The sequence below is a fragment of the Peromyscus leucopus genome, chromosome 6, assembly GCF_004664715.2.
Source record: "Peromyscus leucopus breed LL Stock chromosome 6, UCI_PerLeu_2.1, whole genome shotgun sequence".
NCBI lineage: Eukaryota > Metazoa > Chordata > Mammalia > Rodentia > Cricetidae > Peromyscus > Peromyscus leucopus.
Window position 1 is genome coordinate 45,081,673 of NC_051068.1, and position 13,247 is coordinate 45,094,919.

Consider the following 13,247-nt stretch of genomic DNA (forward strand, 5'->3'; position numbering starts at 1 on the left):
GGCATCAGGCAAGCATCCAAGGGAGTGAAACAAGCATGAGTGCTACTCAGCTGTGATTCCTGTGAACCCCAAGAGCGACCAGCATGTCACAGCTACACTAAATATTGTCCTTACACCCACAAAAAAACCACTGTTCTCATTCCTCATCAAAGAAACTTCTTTTTACAACTGACAGACACCACTGCAGAAAGGCACAACCAATCAACACACAGAGTTGTAGAGCCCAGATTCAACAGATACTCCTACAAAACGATGTGTACATCTAAGGCCCAGGGAACATTGCAGAAGAAAGGATGGGAATACTGGAAGAGCCAGAGGATCAAGGAGTTTACTGTGAGATTATGTCTTGTAGTCATGTCAGAAGCTTCGCCCATAAAGTTTCACCAATATGAATGCCTAAATATGAGCTGCGCAAAGACAGTGACAGTCATGCCATGGTGTGTGGGGAAAGATCATGAGGCTCTAACCCTACACAAAGAACTACAGGCAAATCAGGGGTGCTGAAAGTGGGAGAAATAGCTCCCCAGGAAGGAGCACTCCAATCGAATTTCCAATACCAAATGGTCAGCTCTGAAAACATACAAGTAACACAATGACCAATCAGGTTCTATTTAGTTCTGTAAACAAAACATATATACATAGAAGAATGTAAAACAATGAAAAAGAGGTCATGAATTTCAAAGAGACAAAGAAGGGTTGTATGAGAGGGTTGGACAAAAGAAAGGAAAGGAGAAAATGATGAAATTATATTAAAATTGAAAAATAAAAGAAACAATACTTCTTAAAAAAGTAAACCTTCAAAGAAATCTACATATTTACCATACTTCATCAGATGTCTAAATTGTCTTTGCAACTTATATAAATATTTAATTTTAGTTCTACAAGCAGTTTTTTATAGTCAAAAACAAGATATTGTGTATCTCATATTTGATTTTTTTTATATTTTTCAATATAATAATTATAGATCTTAATTTATAATGTAATTAAATAGTGTTCAAAAATTATTTGCCAGTGTTTTGTTATTTAACTGTGTACTCAGAAGTGTACAGTTGTAGTTTCTAGTTGGTAGATAGACTTTGAGGTTGAACATTTTCATAATTTTAAAAAACTGATGTAAATAAACATTGTGTGGATAGTAAAGAATATACTGAACATTTTTTTTGTTGTTCTCTACTGACAGAAAAATTAAACATTTTTTCTGTTATTCAAATAAAACTTTTAATGCTAATACTAATTTTAAAAAATATTCTCTGTTGGTGGATATTTTCCCCATTAAAAACAATGTTATTATGAACTTTAGTAAAGCTAAATGAAAAATTTTAAGGTTTTATAAAGTATTTTCAGGTAAACATAAATTAGAGCAGACAGGGGTTTAGTAGCTATTTAGAACTTTTATTCTTCCTCTTCTTCTTCTTTTTTTTTTTTTAGGGAATCTGGAAACATCAAAGCTGGATTAGAACATCTGGTAAGCTCTAAGTTCCTCTTGAACATTTGCATTGTCTTTGATATCTGCATCCTAAATGAACACTTTTGCATGAGTTTTGAATACCTTGTACTGAAAGTCAACCAGTTCCCAAAGGCTCAGCCTACTGGTATTATGTGAAGGAACTCACCTTTTCATTTATCTTACCATTTCGAGGGAATTAAATTTTTTTAAATTAGTTTTTTTTTTGATGTAGAGATGAAATAAAATGAATGACAATCCTTGGATTGATGATTGCTTTAATTAGAAGCAAAAAATGTTGTAGATTTTTGGTGTATCTTGATCTGACACAAACAAGCACATGTTTTGAACAAAACACAGTCAAATATTGCTTGTATAAATGTGTATGTTCCAGTGATTTAACAGCTTTGAAAGAAATGCACAGCTTTGTTTTTCCTAATGTCTTTCTTTATGAATAATGCATTGGTTTAAACTATATTTGGTTTTAGTATATAAAATAATTGAGATGCACAATTTTGTTTTGAGCAAGCATTTTTAAAGAACAAATGAAATTTAAACTGATTTAGCATTAAAATCTGTCTACTGATTTAAAACATTGGAAAGGCCCCTTTATAACAATCCACTGAGTTGACTGGATAAAGTGTTCATCATAGCATTAAGTAGTTCATTTAAACAGAGCCTTATAAACTCACGCTCTGGTTTCTGGTCAAATCCAAATGTTGAATAATTAATGGTAGTGATCTTTTGTAAATACAGTCTAAGTACTTTTAAAATTGAGAGGCTTCATTCATATATCATACTCTAGCTTTGTTAACTATTAATGTACTTTTGTTCTGCTTCCACAAAAGGAACACAGTAGCAAGAGGCAGTTCATGTTTTAATATTACTTTTGCTCGTTGACAGTTTCACGGGTGGGTAGAATTGCATGTTGGCTACTCCCTCCTCACCTGGCAGCTTCATTTTCACTCACAGCAATTTCAGAGTTAGAAAGTTTTCCTTTTAATAATCGAAGGGACTCGAGAAACCCTAGATCTTTCAAAATATTCGTAAAAAAGACTAATTTTTAAAAAGCTATGTAACTTCATTAGAAGAGTTGTTGGAAATGAGTAAATAACATTATGATTGTTGAAAATAAGTAAATGACATTATGATTCTCATCTTTGAAAAGTATTCTCAAGCTTCTATTATCACTTAATAGTTACATAAGTAATTTAGGACATAAAATCAGAATAAAATGTTAATTGGAGCATCATACTCCTATATCAATTGGTAGTTTATATCAAAAGATATTTGATATTATAATGTCAAAGTGAACTTTGGTAATTCCCTTTTTAATTTTTATTTAATTGAAAATTTTAGGCCTGTGGTTGGCTCAGTAGGTAAATGCAGTACCTTAAGTCTTATGACCCAAGCTAGACCCCAGGAACCCATTTTATGGAAGGAGAGATCAGACTCCCAAATAAATCAATGTAATAAATACATTAATAAACCTCTCTATATTTTATTTTCTGTGTTCCTCAGAAAATAGTAAATTTGATTTTTAAAGTTGAAATGATGTTTCCTGTCTTCCTGGCAGCCTCTGTGCTTTAGTGCATATGCTGTGGCAACTATGAGGAGATCAGAAAGCTTTCCTGGAGTTGCCCCCCCCCCCCCCCCCCCCCGCATGTGCTTTCAGGAGTGGAGCTCAGGTGATCAGGCTGCGCAACAAGTGCTTTTATTCACTGAACCGTCTTGATGACTTCCTTACCCCTAGGAATTTTAATTCTTATTACATAACTGGATAGATGACAGAGTTGGATAGATATAAAATTCATTTTTATTGTGTAAATATTCATCTGTCAATGCTTTTTTGTTTTTGAGAAGGATCTTTTTGTAGCTTTGAACTCAAGGTCTTTCTGCATCCTTCTCCTGAATGCTGGGATGACAAGAACGTATCATCACGCATGAGAAGATGTGTCTGTGCATATGCACACATGAACACACACACAAATGCACACACATGCATTTAAACAAGTTTTTTTTTTAAAAAAAAAAAAATACATGAGTCATACAACACCCCGAATTCCAATCCAAGGCACAGAACTCTTCATTGTTATCTCACATATCATACTTGTTTTTCCCTTGTCAAAGTGAAAACTCTAGTTCTTAATATCATTGTATCTACTTATGTGCTGAATTATATGCATATACAATATTTTCAGAATTATTGCACACCTGAAACACAAAACTGCTAAAGAGAATTCGGTATTTGTGTTTACTTTTACCCCACTGAGTATATTTATGTTATTTATTTGGACTATAGTTGGACTTATTTGTATCTGTTTGCATCTGGCTTAAATGCTTTTATTTGTTCTTGTTGGTTTCATCATAAATTTGATTTTGTATGATATGAACTTGCTTCCAGATATCAGATCTTAGAGTGGTCTTCTCAGAGATATATCAGTCCCTTCCTCTCTAGCCTATTCTTTACCCACTCTTACTCAATTTTATTGACTTCTTGTTATCCTTCCAGTATATATTAAAACAAAGCATGTTTGTGTATGAATGGATGCCCATTCTGTTTCTTTCTCTTTTCCTCTCTCTGCATCCCTCTTTCCTTCCCTTCCCCTCACTATCTCTCTCACAACAATTTGCTGGACAGTAGAAACTTTCAAACATTAAGAAGACCGAGAGGTAAGGTTGAACGCCATCACAGAACAGCCTTACCTAACATCACTCACAGAAATGAGCAAACGTAAACCATAGAAGATTCAAATGCTCATGTAATTGTTACAAATGAATGTACATCAAGCAATCATTTCGTTATAACCTTCCTTTAATCATAAGAAAAGAGAATTTATGTAGCATAGTAAAGACAAAACTTAATGAAACACAATTCTTTAAAATCTCTCAACCTACTTTTAAATAATGCAGAAAGCATTTGAAATGATTAAATGACTTAAGGTGTCTCTTTTATTGCAAATTGTTTTTCATATCAAAATAATCCCCATTTATAATAATAAAAATAACAGCTCTTTGAACAAGAATTTTTGTTTGTTTGTTAAAACTAGAAGTTCTAAAACCCTGGGTTTTATTTTAAAGGAATCTTCAAGTACCAGTGTGTATTTACAAAGACTACTAATTTGGGTTATATTTTCAAAACTCTTAGCTGTTTAATATTGAAAACTATAATGCATTCAAAAAAAATTCCCACATAAGATAACTTTAGTAAGAAACATTCTTAAATCAAAAATTGGAAAAGCATTAAGCAAGAAATGGTAGTATGGCCGGGCGGTGGTGGCGCACGCCTTTAATCCCAGCACTCGGGAGGCAGAGGCAGGCGGATCTCGGTGAGTTCAAGGCCAGCCTGGGCTACCAAGTGAGTCCCAGGAAAGGCGCAAAACTACACAGAGAAACCCTGTCTTGAAAAATCAAAAAAAAAAAAAAAAAAAAAAAAAGAAATGGTAGTATGTTATCTTATTCAAACATTTGATTGTATATCTTCTCATAGAGCCCAAATTCTCCCCGTTGTTCCCGATTGTTAAGAAACATTTCAGGGCTGGAGATATAGCTTAGTGGAAGATCCCTTGCCTAGCATGTTCTTGTCTGTCAGCCCCTCCCCTAGTTTTTTTTTTTTTTTTATTGGCATTATTCTTTTTCATATGCTGTATTTGATTATGTTTGTTCCACTCTCCCAACTCCTCCTAGATCTTCTCAACCTCCCTATTTACCAAACTTCATTCTCTCTTTCTCTCTCTCAGAAAATAGTCAAAACATACAAACAAATAACGACAACAACAACAAAAAAGATAGCAAAAAGAAAAATAGCAAAACAAAACAAAAAGCACACATTTAAAAAATAAGTGGAGTTTTGTGTTGATCAGCTACTCCTGAGCATGTGGCCTTCCCTAGAGTGTGTAGAGAGACCCAGTGCCACTCAGCTGAAGAAAACTGATTTTCTTCTCCCAGGAGGTATCCATTTCAAATAGCTTCTTGGTTACAGATGGATCCCTCAGTACACTTGAAACAATCTGCAATAATTTTAGTTAGAAGAAAAGTAACCTTGCAATACTCTTTAGCTGGGAAACAAGAGAATCTTGGTACACTGCTGGAAAGTTATATGAGAAAATCAAAAGTTATCTATTGAGAAGGCTTCCTTATTCTGCCAAGAATACTGTACATACTTCCTTTAAGATAAAAAAATCAGGTTCAATACACTGGAATGCACTGCTTTCCATGATCACGCTCTCACCTGCACTGGACACATCTGAGTCTCCTGAATCAGCTTGCTTGCTAGATGTTTCCATAATGTTACTTAAGGCAGATAGAGAGATGTCTCACACTTTGCAGGCACTTGCCTTGGTGAAGCCTACTGACCTGAGTTCAATCCCAGGAGCCCCTGGAAAGGTGGATGAAGGAGAGAACCAAATCCACAGAGACTTCCACCTGTGCAGTGGCATGTCTGCATACACACTAAATAATAATATTTTTTTAAAGTTTATAAATTAAATAAGATTGATTCCATGTATAATTCAACTTGCTTTAAAAGATACCCAGAGCTGCCAATGAAGCACCCCCCCCCCCAAAAAAAAAGGACTTTAAAAGGAGGATTCAGGACCTTCCTACAAGGCCATCCTTCTTAGGTTTTCTCTGATAAGACTTCCAAAATTATAGTTTTATCTCTGACATGCTTTGACATGAAAAATATCTGTACATGTTCAAGGATAGGGAGCATTGCTGTGGTGAATAGTTAAGAAACATGTTGCATGATTTTGTGGTTTAGTCTAAAAAATAGGTATAATTGTTCCTTTTAGAAAGTCTTGTAATGTGTATTTTGATATCCTTTCAGTAAACACTGATGTAACTACATGGGTATTAAGGGAGGTATTATGAAATAACTGATTATCTAAAAGTATTATATGTTAGTGAAAGCAGCAGTTGTACATTTTAAGAGAACATGGCACAAAGTATAATAAAGAGCCCTGTCTTTGGGTTTGTAAGGTGAAGGCCAAGACCATAGAAGACAAAAGCATTTCTAAACATAATGTAAGTGGTATAATTCAAAGCATCAAGTATTTCAAACCTACCCTTCATATTTTTACCCATAACATATTCTAGGTGTGAAGAATGTAGCTGGGTAGTAGTGTTTGTGTAGCAGGCAGGAGGCCCTGGGCTGGATCCCTAGTACCCAAAACAGAAACAAATCCCCTATCATTTGGTGTAGCTTTGTTTTTTTAGAAAAGTAAGAAAATTATTTTCATAATCTTATGCTATCAGTTAACATAGCTGCTTGATAAAAAAAAAATCAGTTTGTTTCAATATAAAAAACTAATGTGGTATGTAGTTAATAAAAATGTTAAACTGATCATTATAAGAATACCCAGATGTGTGTATATTCCTATTTAAATCCATATTCACTTATACACTGATATAATTCCTGGATCTAAACCATGTTTTCAGAATATTTAAAATACGGGGGGAAAAGAGTTCAGGGATAGAATGTGCTTGTTAACAAGAATTGTGTGTGTTTGTTGAGCAAACACCAGAACAATAGCATTTTACCACAGGACACTGATCAAGTCTCAGGCACTCACAGATAGGAATTAGAAAGATCATAAAAAGTCTAGTTAGACTGTTTCCTCTTATTGAAAAGCAGCACATCTTCTTCCTCATTCCTTCTTTCTGTTTGCCCTGGCAGTCATCCTATAGTTACAGCATCAGTCCCCTCCCCTCCCCCTCCAACCGCACCTTCTTTATCTTGCATCCCTGCCACATGTTTTCCTAAATGGTGGGAGAAGTGAGCTTCCAGAGTCAGAGAAAATGCTTTATTACCAACAGCACATAGATAATCTGTGCATAATAGGTTCCTTGGAACCCCCAGTTTCATGGAGTGATGGTTGTGTGCTCACTGAGTTGTGTGACAGCTCAGGAACTCAAGGTGTAGGAGTCTTTAAGCAGCTGTGAATTTTTGCTCACAGGAATGACAAGCTTGTTATTCTACTTAAGTAATAGAACCACTTCTATGCCAGGGGTCCTCCATCAGCATCTTCCAAGACTTAAAAATATTTGTAAAGATAATTCATAATAAAAGCTGCTGTAAGATACATCGCACTGCTGTGGGGAACTGTCTGTCTCTTAAGAATGATTTCTCTTATTTTGAAGTTGAGCAGTGTGTGTTTTGGTGTAGTGGGAGTCTTTTCTCTCTCCCTTTGGTTCACTTCCTCAGCCTGCTGAGATGCATCCTTACACTCCCTGTTTGCTCTCATCAGACCAGGACTTCCCCTCTCATTTTTCACCCCGTTCTTCCTCTTGTGTCTTTACTAGAACGTATGTTAAATACTGCTGCTCTGTCTGCTCATGTTGTTTTAAAAAAGATTCTAAAATTAAGTATATTGTTTTTAGCTTCAGTTTGCTGTTAGCACCCTACTTTTCTCTTGTTTAGAAGAAACTCATATTCTGGTATAGTTCTCACAGAAGGCTCCTGACATCTTGCTTATTCCAAGCTATTTTTCTAGAGTCTTACCATTTGAATGATAATTTAGCTTCCTGTAAATCCTGTCTTGCATTACATTATGTTGACTCATATGATTCTATTAATACCTTGTTATATACTTTTTTCTTGATGTCTCTTCTACCAATCTGATTTACGTACCTTTATTTATTTTATTTATTAATTTTTGCCTTGAGATATCGTCATTTTTCTTTGTTCTTTAATGTCCTATTTAGCTCAGATAAGCCTAAAAGTTCATTGTTTCTTTGTAAGTACAAACTGATCTTTGTTGTGCATGGATTTAACTTTTATTATTTCATGAAATTAATGTTTTGGATTATACTATCAAATATTAGCTCTGTTCCATTGTTTTGCTGTCTGCAGGTACTGTGTGTATGTTTGTGTCTCTGTGTGTGTATGTCTGTCTGTGTGTGTCTTTGTGTGTGTGTGTGTGTGTACTATAAACTTTTACTTGTCTTTGCCTTTAGTCACAGTCTAAATTTTTTTATTCTAATTTTATCCAATCTTTTAATTTTTCATTCAAATTTATTATTCTTTGTACATATTGTAATTGTTCCTTATTTCTGAAATAATTTTCCCTTTTGGTTTCTGTATTTTGAATTTTCATGTGAAGATTTCTTTGGTATTTATTGAAGTATTATGCTTTGGGATTATTTTCTGGTACAGAATTTTTAAGCTATAAAAATGTTTTGATTTCTGTTTTCTGTTTACTTCTTAGAGAAGTTTTATGGGAGAATGATTTTACATATCATTTTTAATCTAGACATTTTGTAGACATGCTTTCTAGATAAAGGACAGCCTCGTGTGCAACACAGTGATGTGCAGGTTCTTTAACAGATGCTGGTGGATGGGAGAGAAGTAGAAGGTGGCAGGTGGTGGTCGAACTGTTAGGAATTTGGTTGCCTTTCCCTGTCTTCTCCTCTGTAGTTGTCCTTTCAGAAGCCTTGCTCCCTGGGCTGCCACTTCAGCCCCACTCCCTTCCAAGCCCATCACCCTCTAGGAACCACCGTCTCAGTTTTCTGACCTTTAGTGTCATCCTTTCTCCCAGCCCCCTCCAGCCCCAGGGATTCATTTTATTGGTGATTCTGGCTATGATTTCACCTTACTACTACTTTTAATGATGAAAAGTGGCCTGTGGATATTTTTACCTCAGAAAGAGAAATTAATAATTCACAAAAGAAAATGTTATAAACTACTTTTTAGACAACTGTGGTGCTGTGTTCAAATACAGAGCCTCGCATAATACTAAGCACATGCTAACAGGTGTTCTATCACTGAGTGGCAAGCACATCCTTTGAATCCTAAGTAATCATCCTACTAGAGTCATCAGCAGAGCTGAACATAAAATATCTCAAAGGACCCAGTAACCATACTAAAACATACAGAAAATGAGTGAAAACTCTACTTCTAATGTCTACTCAGATCTTTTAATAACACTAAAGAAATAATGCATTTGTCTGAAGAAGCATAACGTACAGATAAAAGGCCTTCTAGCATTGACTCCAGCTTGTCTTTCAGTGTCTCTCTGCAGGCAGAGAAGAGGGAGTGATTGATGATAATGTTGCTTCTGCCTTGTTTCCAGATTAGTGATCTTCCAAAGTTGTAGAGAATCAAACTCTCATAAGATTTTGTCATATTAAGTTGTTTTTCTCCCAGTTTATATTTTAAAATTATGTAGTATATAGTAACTTGGGCCCCCCTTTGAACTCCTGAATTTAAATGTTTACTCTCCCCAGAGTTTTTAATGTATCCCTCTAATTATTAATGCTATGAACATGCATTTTTAGTATTTCTATCATGAAAAGGTCCAGGTGGTAAAGCTTGCCATACAATACAGCCATTGTTGTTATCTAGGCAAACTGTATATGGAATGATTCCCATTCCTCTTAGTAGAGGGATTAGAGTCAGGAAATATTGTTAATAGATGGACCATGTAGAAAAGTTGTCAGTGTTTAAAAGGAAAACTAGTATTCTTTGTTGTTTCTTACCAAAAAGAAGGACTGATATGCTGGTGCACAGTTGTGGAGAATGAAGTATGGTATTTCTAAAGTGTCTCTTGTTCTCTTTTTGGAGAAGTCACATAAATAAATGGACGTGGGTCCCAGTCACTTGAGAATCATATTTAAGTGCAGATTCTGATTTTCAGGGTCTAGAAAAGGACCTGAGGTTATGCATTTAAGGAAATTTGAAGTGAAGCCAGTGTTGTTCTGAGATCCACTAGGGAGAAATATACATTAAAAAGTTTAGTCTTGAAATGCAAAGGACAGTTTCTGGATCAGGTGAAGAAACTGAACTCAGATCCTGAGACTTATGAATAGTAAATAAGTGAGTTTATAAACCTAGGGAGGTGGACATGCCACAGATTATAGAGGACAAAGTATCCACCATACTCTGCAAGAACAATTTAGGGACTGAGTTTCTTTGTTGTTGTTTTTGTTTGTTTGTTTGTTTTTTGTCTCTCCTTTACTCTGTATTGAATTGTTAACATTTCTCAGGACTGTAGCGACATGCTAGTACTAATAATACAGTATTCAACATAGGACAATTAAAATAAGTGATAATAAATCTTCTGATAAAAGAATTATAAGGATTTACAGCTTTAAGTGAGATTTGCTTTCTATTAATAGTTGAATGGCAACAGAACTCTGGAGCCATGCTTGTGGGTTTCATCTTCCCACAGAGGTCTCATTTGTGTTTCTTACATTGTATAACATTTGAAAGTGATGACCTGCTTGTCTTTGTGGTCAAACTGCACAGTCTGGCCATTTTGAGTGTTGAAAAGCAACTATCATTAATAGCTTGTTTAGTCCATCAGTGGTTTGTAAGACGATGTTGCTGCCTGCCAGCAATGTAGGTACGTCCCATGCTATTATATACTCATCAATAATGCTACCAGGGCCTAATAAAAGCCCTTCCCTCTGTTTCACGCTATTTTACATAGAACTTATAAACCAAACTCCTGTATTTCGGTTCTCAGAATAACAATTGCCTTTAACACAAACATAATTATAGTGTATACATTTGATATATTTGAGTATTAAGTTAACCTATAAAATGAACATGAAAATTAGGGGGATTGATTTCCCACTATTCTGAAAAGCACTTTTGATAATTGTATAAATGAGTTAGAGAATATAGTTACTTCAAATGCACCAGTGCTAGGCATACACTGTATAATATTATATAATTCTGGTTTAAAGTATTTATTGTCTCATCACAATTTAAGATTCTCAACCTTTAGGTAGTGACCTTTTTGTGGATGAATGACCCTTTCACAGGGTTCACCTAAGATGATTGGAAAGCATAGGTATTTACATTGTGATTCATAACAGTGGCAAAATTACAGTTATGAAATAGCAATTAATATAATTTTATGGTTGGAGCTCACCACAGCATGAGGAACTGTATTTAAGGGTCACAGCATTAAGAAAGTTGAGGACCACTGAATTAAGGGCTTCGCTAGATCTACCAGTGCTTTAGTTTTCTTACCTAAGCCAGTATTTATTGGATGCTCAGGATAAAAATGCATATTGAAATAGATACTTTCCTCAAATTGTAATTATAAAATGAAACTGCATGATGTTCTCTTCACAGAAGACTGTCATTTTTAACAGAAAAGTGTATTTCATGAATATTTTCAAATTAAAGCAATTTGATGGGGATTCAGTGTTAATTTCATATTACTGTCATGATTTCTTAGGCTGCTTATAGGTCTTATACATGAGAACCAGCTCGAATTGTAGTCAGAAATAGTGTTGTCAGTGGTTCATTTTTTGGATCTATTTTGATCAGTTGCAACTTCGTTGCATGTTAAAAATCAGTGATTAATAACTATTATCAAGTCTTCCAAGTAGCAGAGCATAAGACCCTTTCCACTTGCCAAAGAGATGACTGCCTGTCCCGTTTTGGAGGGAAGATGTCTTGTGAAGAAATGCTGTCAAACTTGTTCTTTACCAAAATAAGAGGTTAAGCAGTGTTCAGTTATTACTAATGGGCTGAGATTTATGTTTGATATAGATGAATTTTTCTTGGCTTTTATGTACCCATGCTTCTTAAAGATTTTAAAAATAAACACTCTAAATGCACTAGTATAACTTCTATTGCCCATCTGCCACAGATTTCACAATCAGATCTCCTTGAACCCACATAGTTATCAAATAACTTTTCATGCTTTCTGTGTTATGCTTCAGAATTTTTTTTACTATAGGTTTTACTTCTTTGCAGGGAAACCCAGGAGATATGCTGGTATTTAAGGGCTTTCTTAGGACCTAACTTATTTGTAGCAATAGTGAGAAAACATGCAATACAACTAGCCCTCCCCACCCCGAGTCAAAGTGTTATGAGTCAGAATAGAAAATGTCTATACAATATGGTACATTTAGCCTTACTCCTTTTCATTGCCACCAGATCACAGCTTTAACAATCACAGCCTGTATATGTTAGGTTTGTAGAAAGACCACACCATAAGGATTAAAAGATGTGATTTTACTTTGTGACCCCAAGGAAGCACATAGCTGCTAGTTCATTTAATTCATTTCCTCCTTTATGGACTGGGGTATCAAAATAGTGTGTGGATATTTATCAAAGCAGAAGACTTTCTACACTTAGATTATTATATACTGAAAGAAAGATATCATAACTGTTTCATTTATGTAAAACTATCGCAATTCCAGTGTACTTTTAGTGGGCTGTGAGAAAATACTATACTCTGCTATGCTTATAACCTCTTTCCTGAAAACTTCTTTGTGTACTTTTAAGTGCCCTGTAATAAAACATGTTCATTGTAATGGATGAAAAGTGATATAGAAAAATGATGATAGCATCTACCTGCCATCAATCTAATGTTTATTAGCACTCATCCTCCTAAGCTTCTCTCTGTGACAATATATGCATATATTAATTAGCATTTTGTTTACTTAACTGTGAATCACACTATATATGTGATGTTTACAACATTCAGTTGTTTGTTTGGGATGGATGCAATGTACATGCACATACATATGAACCTGGTATTTGATAAATTTCTATCAAAATATTGTGAGTTATTACTACCATTGTCTTAACATTTTAGGAGAAGTTTGAGAGCCAGTTTATTTCCAATTTTGGTTACCTTGATTACAGTATGTCCAAGAAGACATTAACAAACACACTGGTCAGCTGGGCAGAGTGATACGTTACGTCATTAAAGAAAATCCTAATTAGCAATTACTTTTAAAACATCTAATTTGATTAGAAAAGACAAATTAAAAGGACATTTATATATTTTTCAGGTTTATTATAGGCTAACATTTTAAAATTTAACCTCACATAATA

The 13,247-nt window shown here is 34.7% G+C and overlaps 1 protein-coding gene across 1 annotated transcript in view; it reads left to right on the top strand.

The window, feature by feature from the left end:
• The window catches only part of Rsrc1 (arginine and serine rich coiled-coil 1), a 319,301-nt gene that overhangs the window by 156,551 nt on the left and 149,503 nt on the right, over nt 1-13,247 (top strand). Inside the window, exon 5 of the mRNA XM_028888672.1 lies at nt 1,429-1,465. Within this exon, the coding sequence (XP_028744505.1) occupies nt 1,429-1,465 (37 nt within the window). The remainder of the gene's footprint in view (nt 1-1,428; nt 1,466-13,247) is intronic.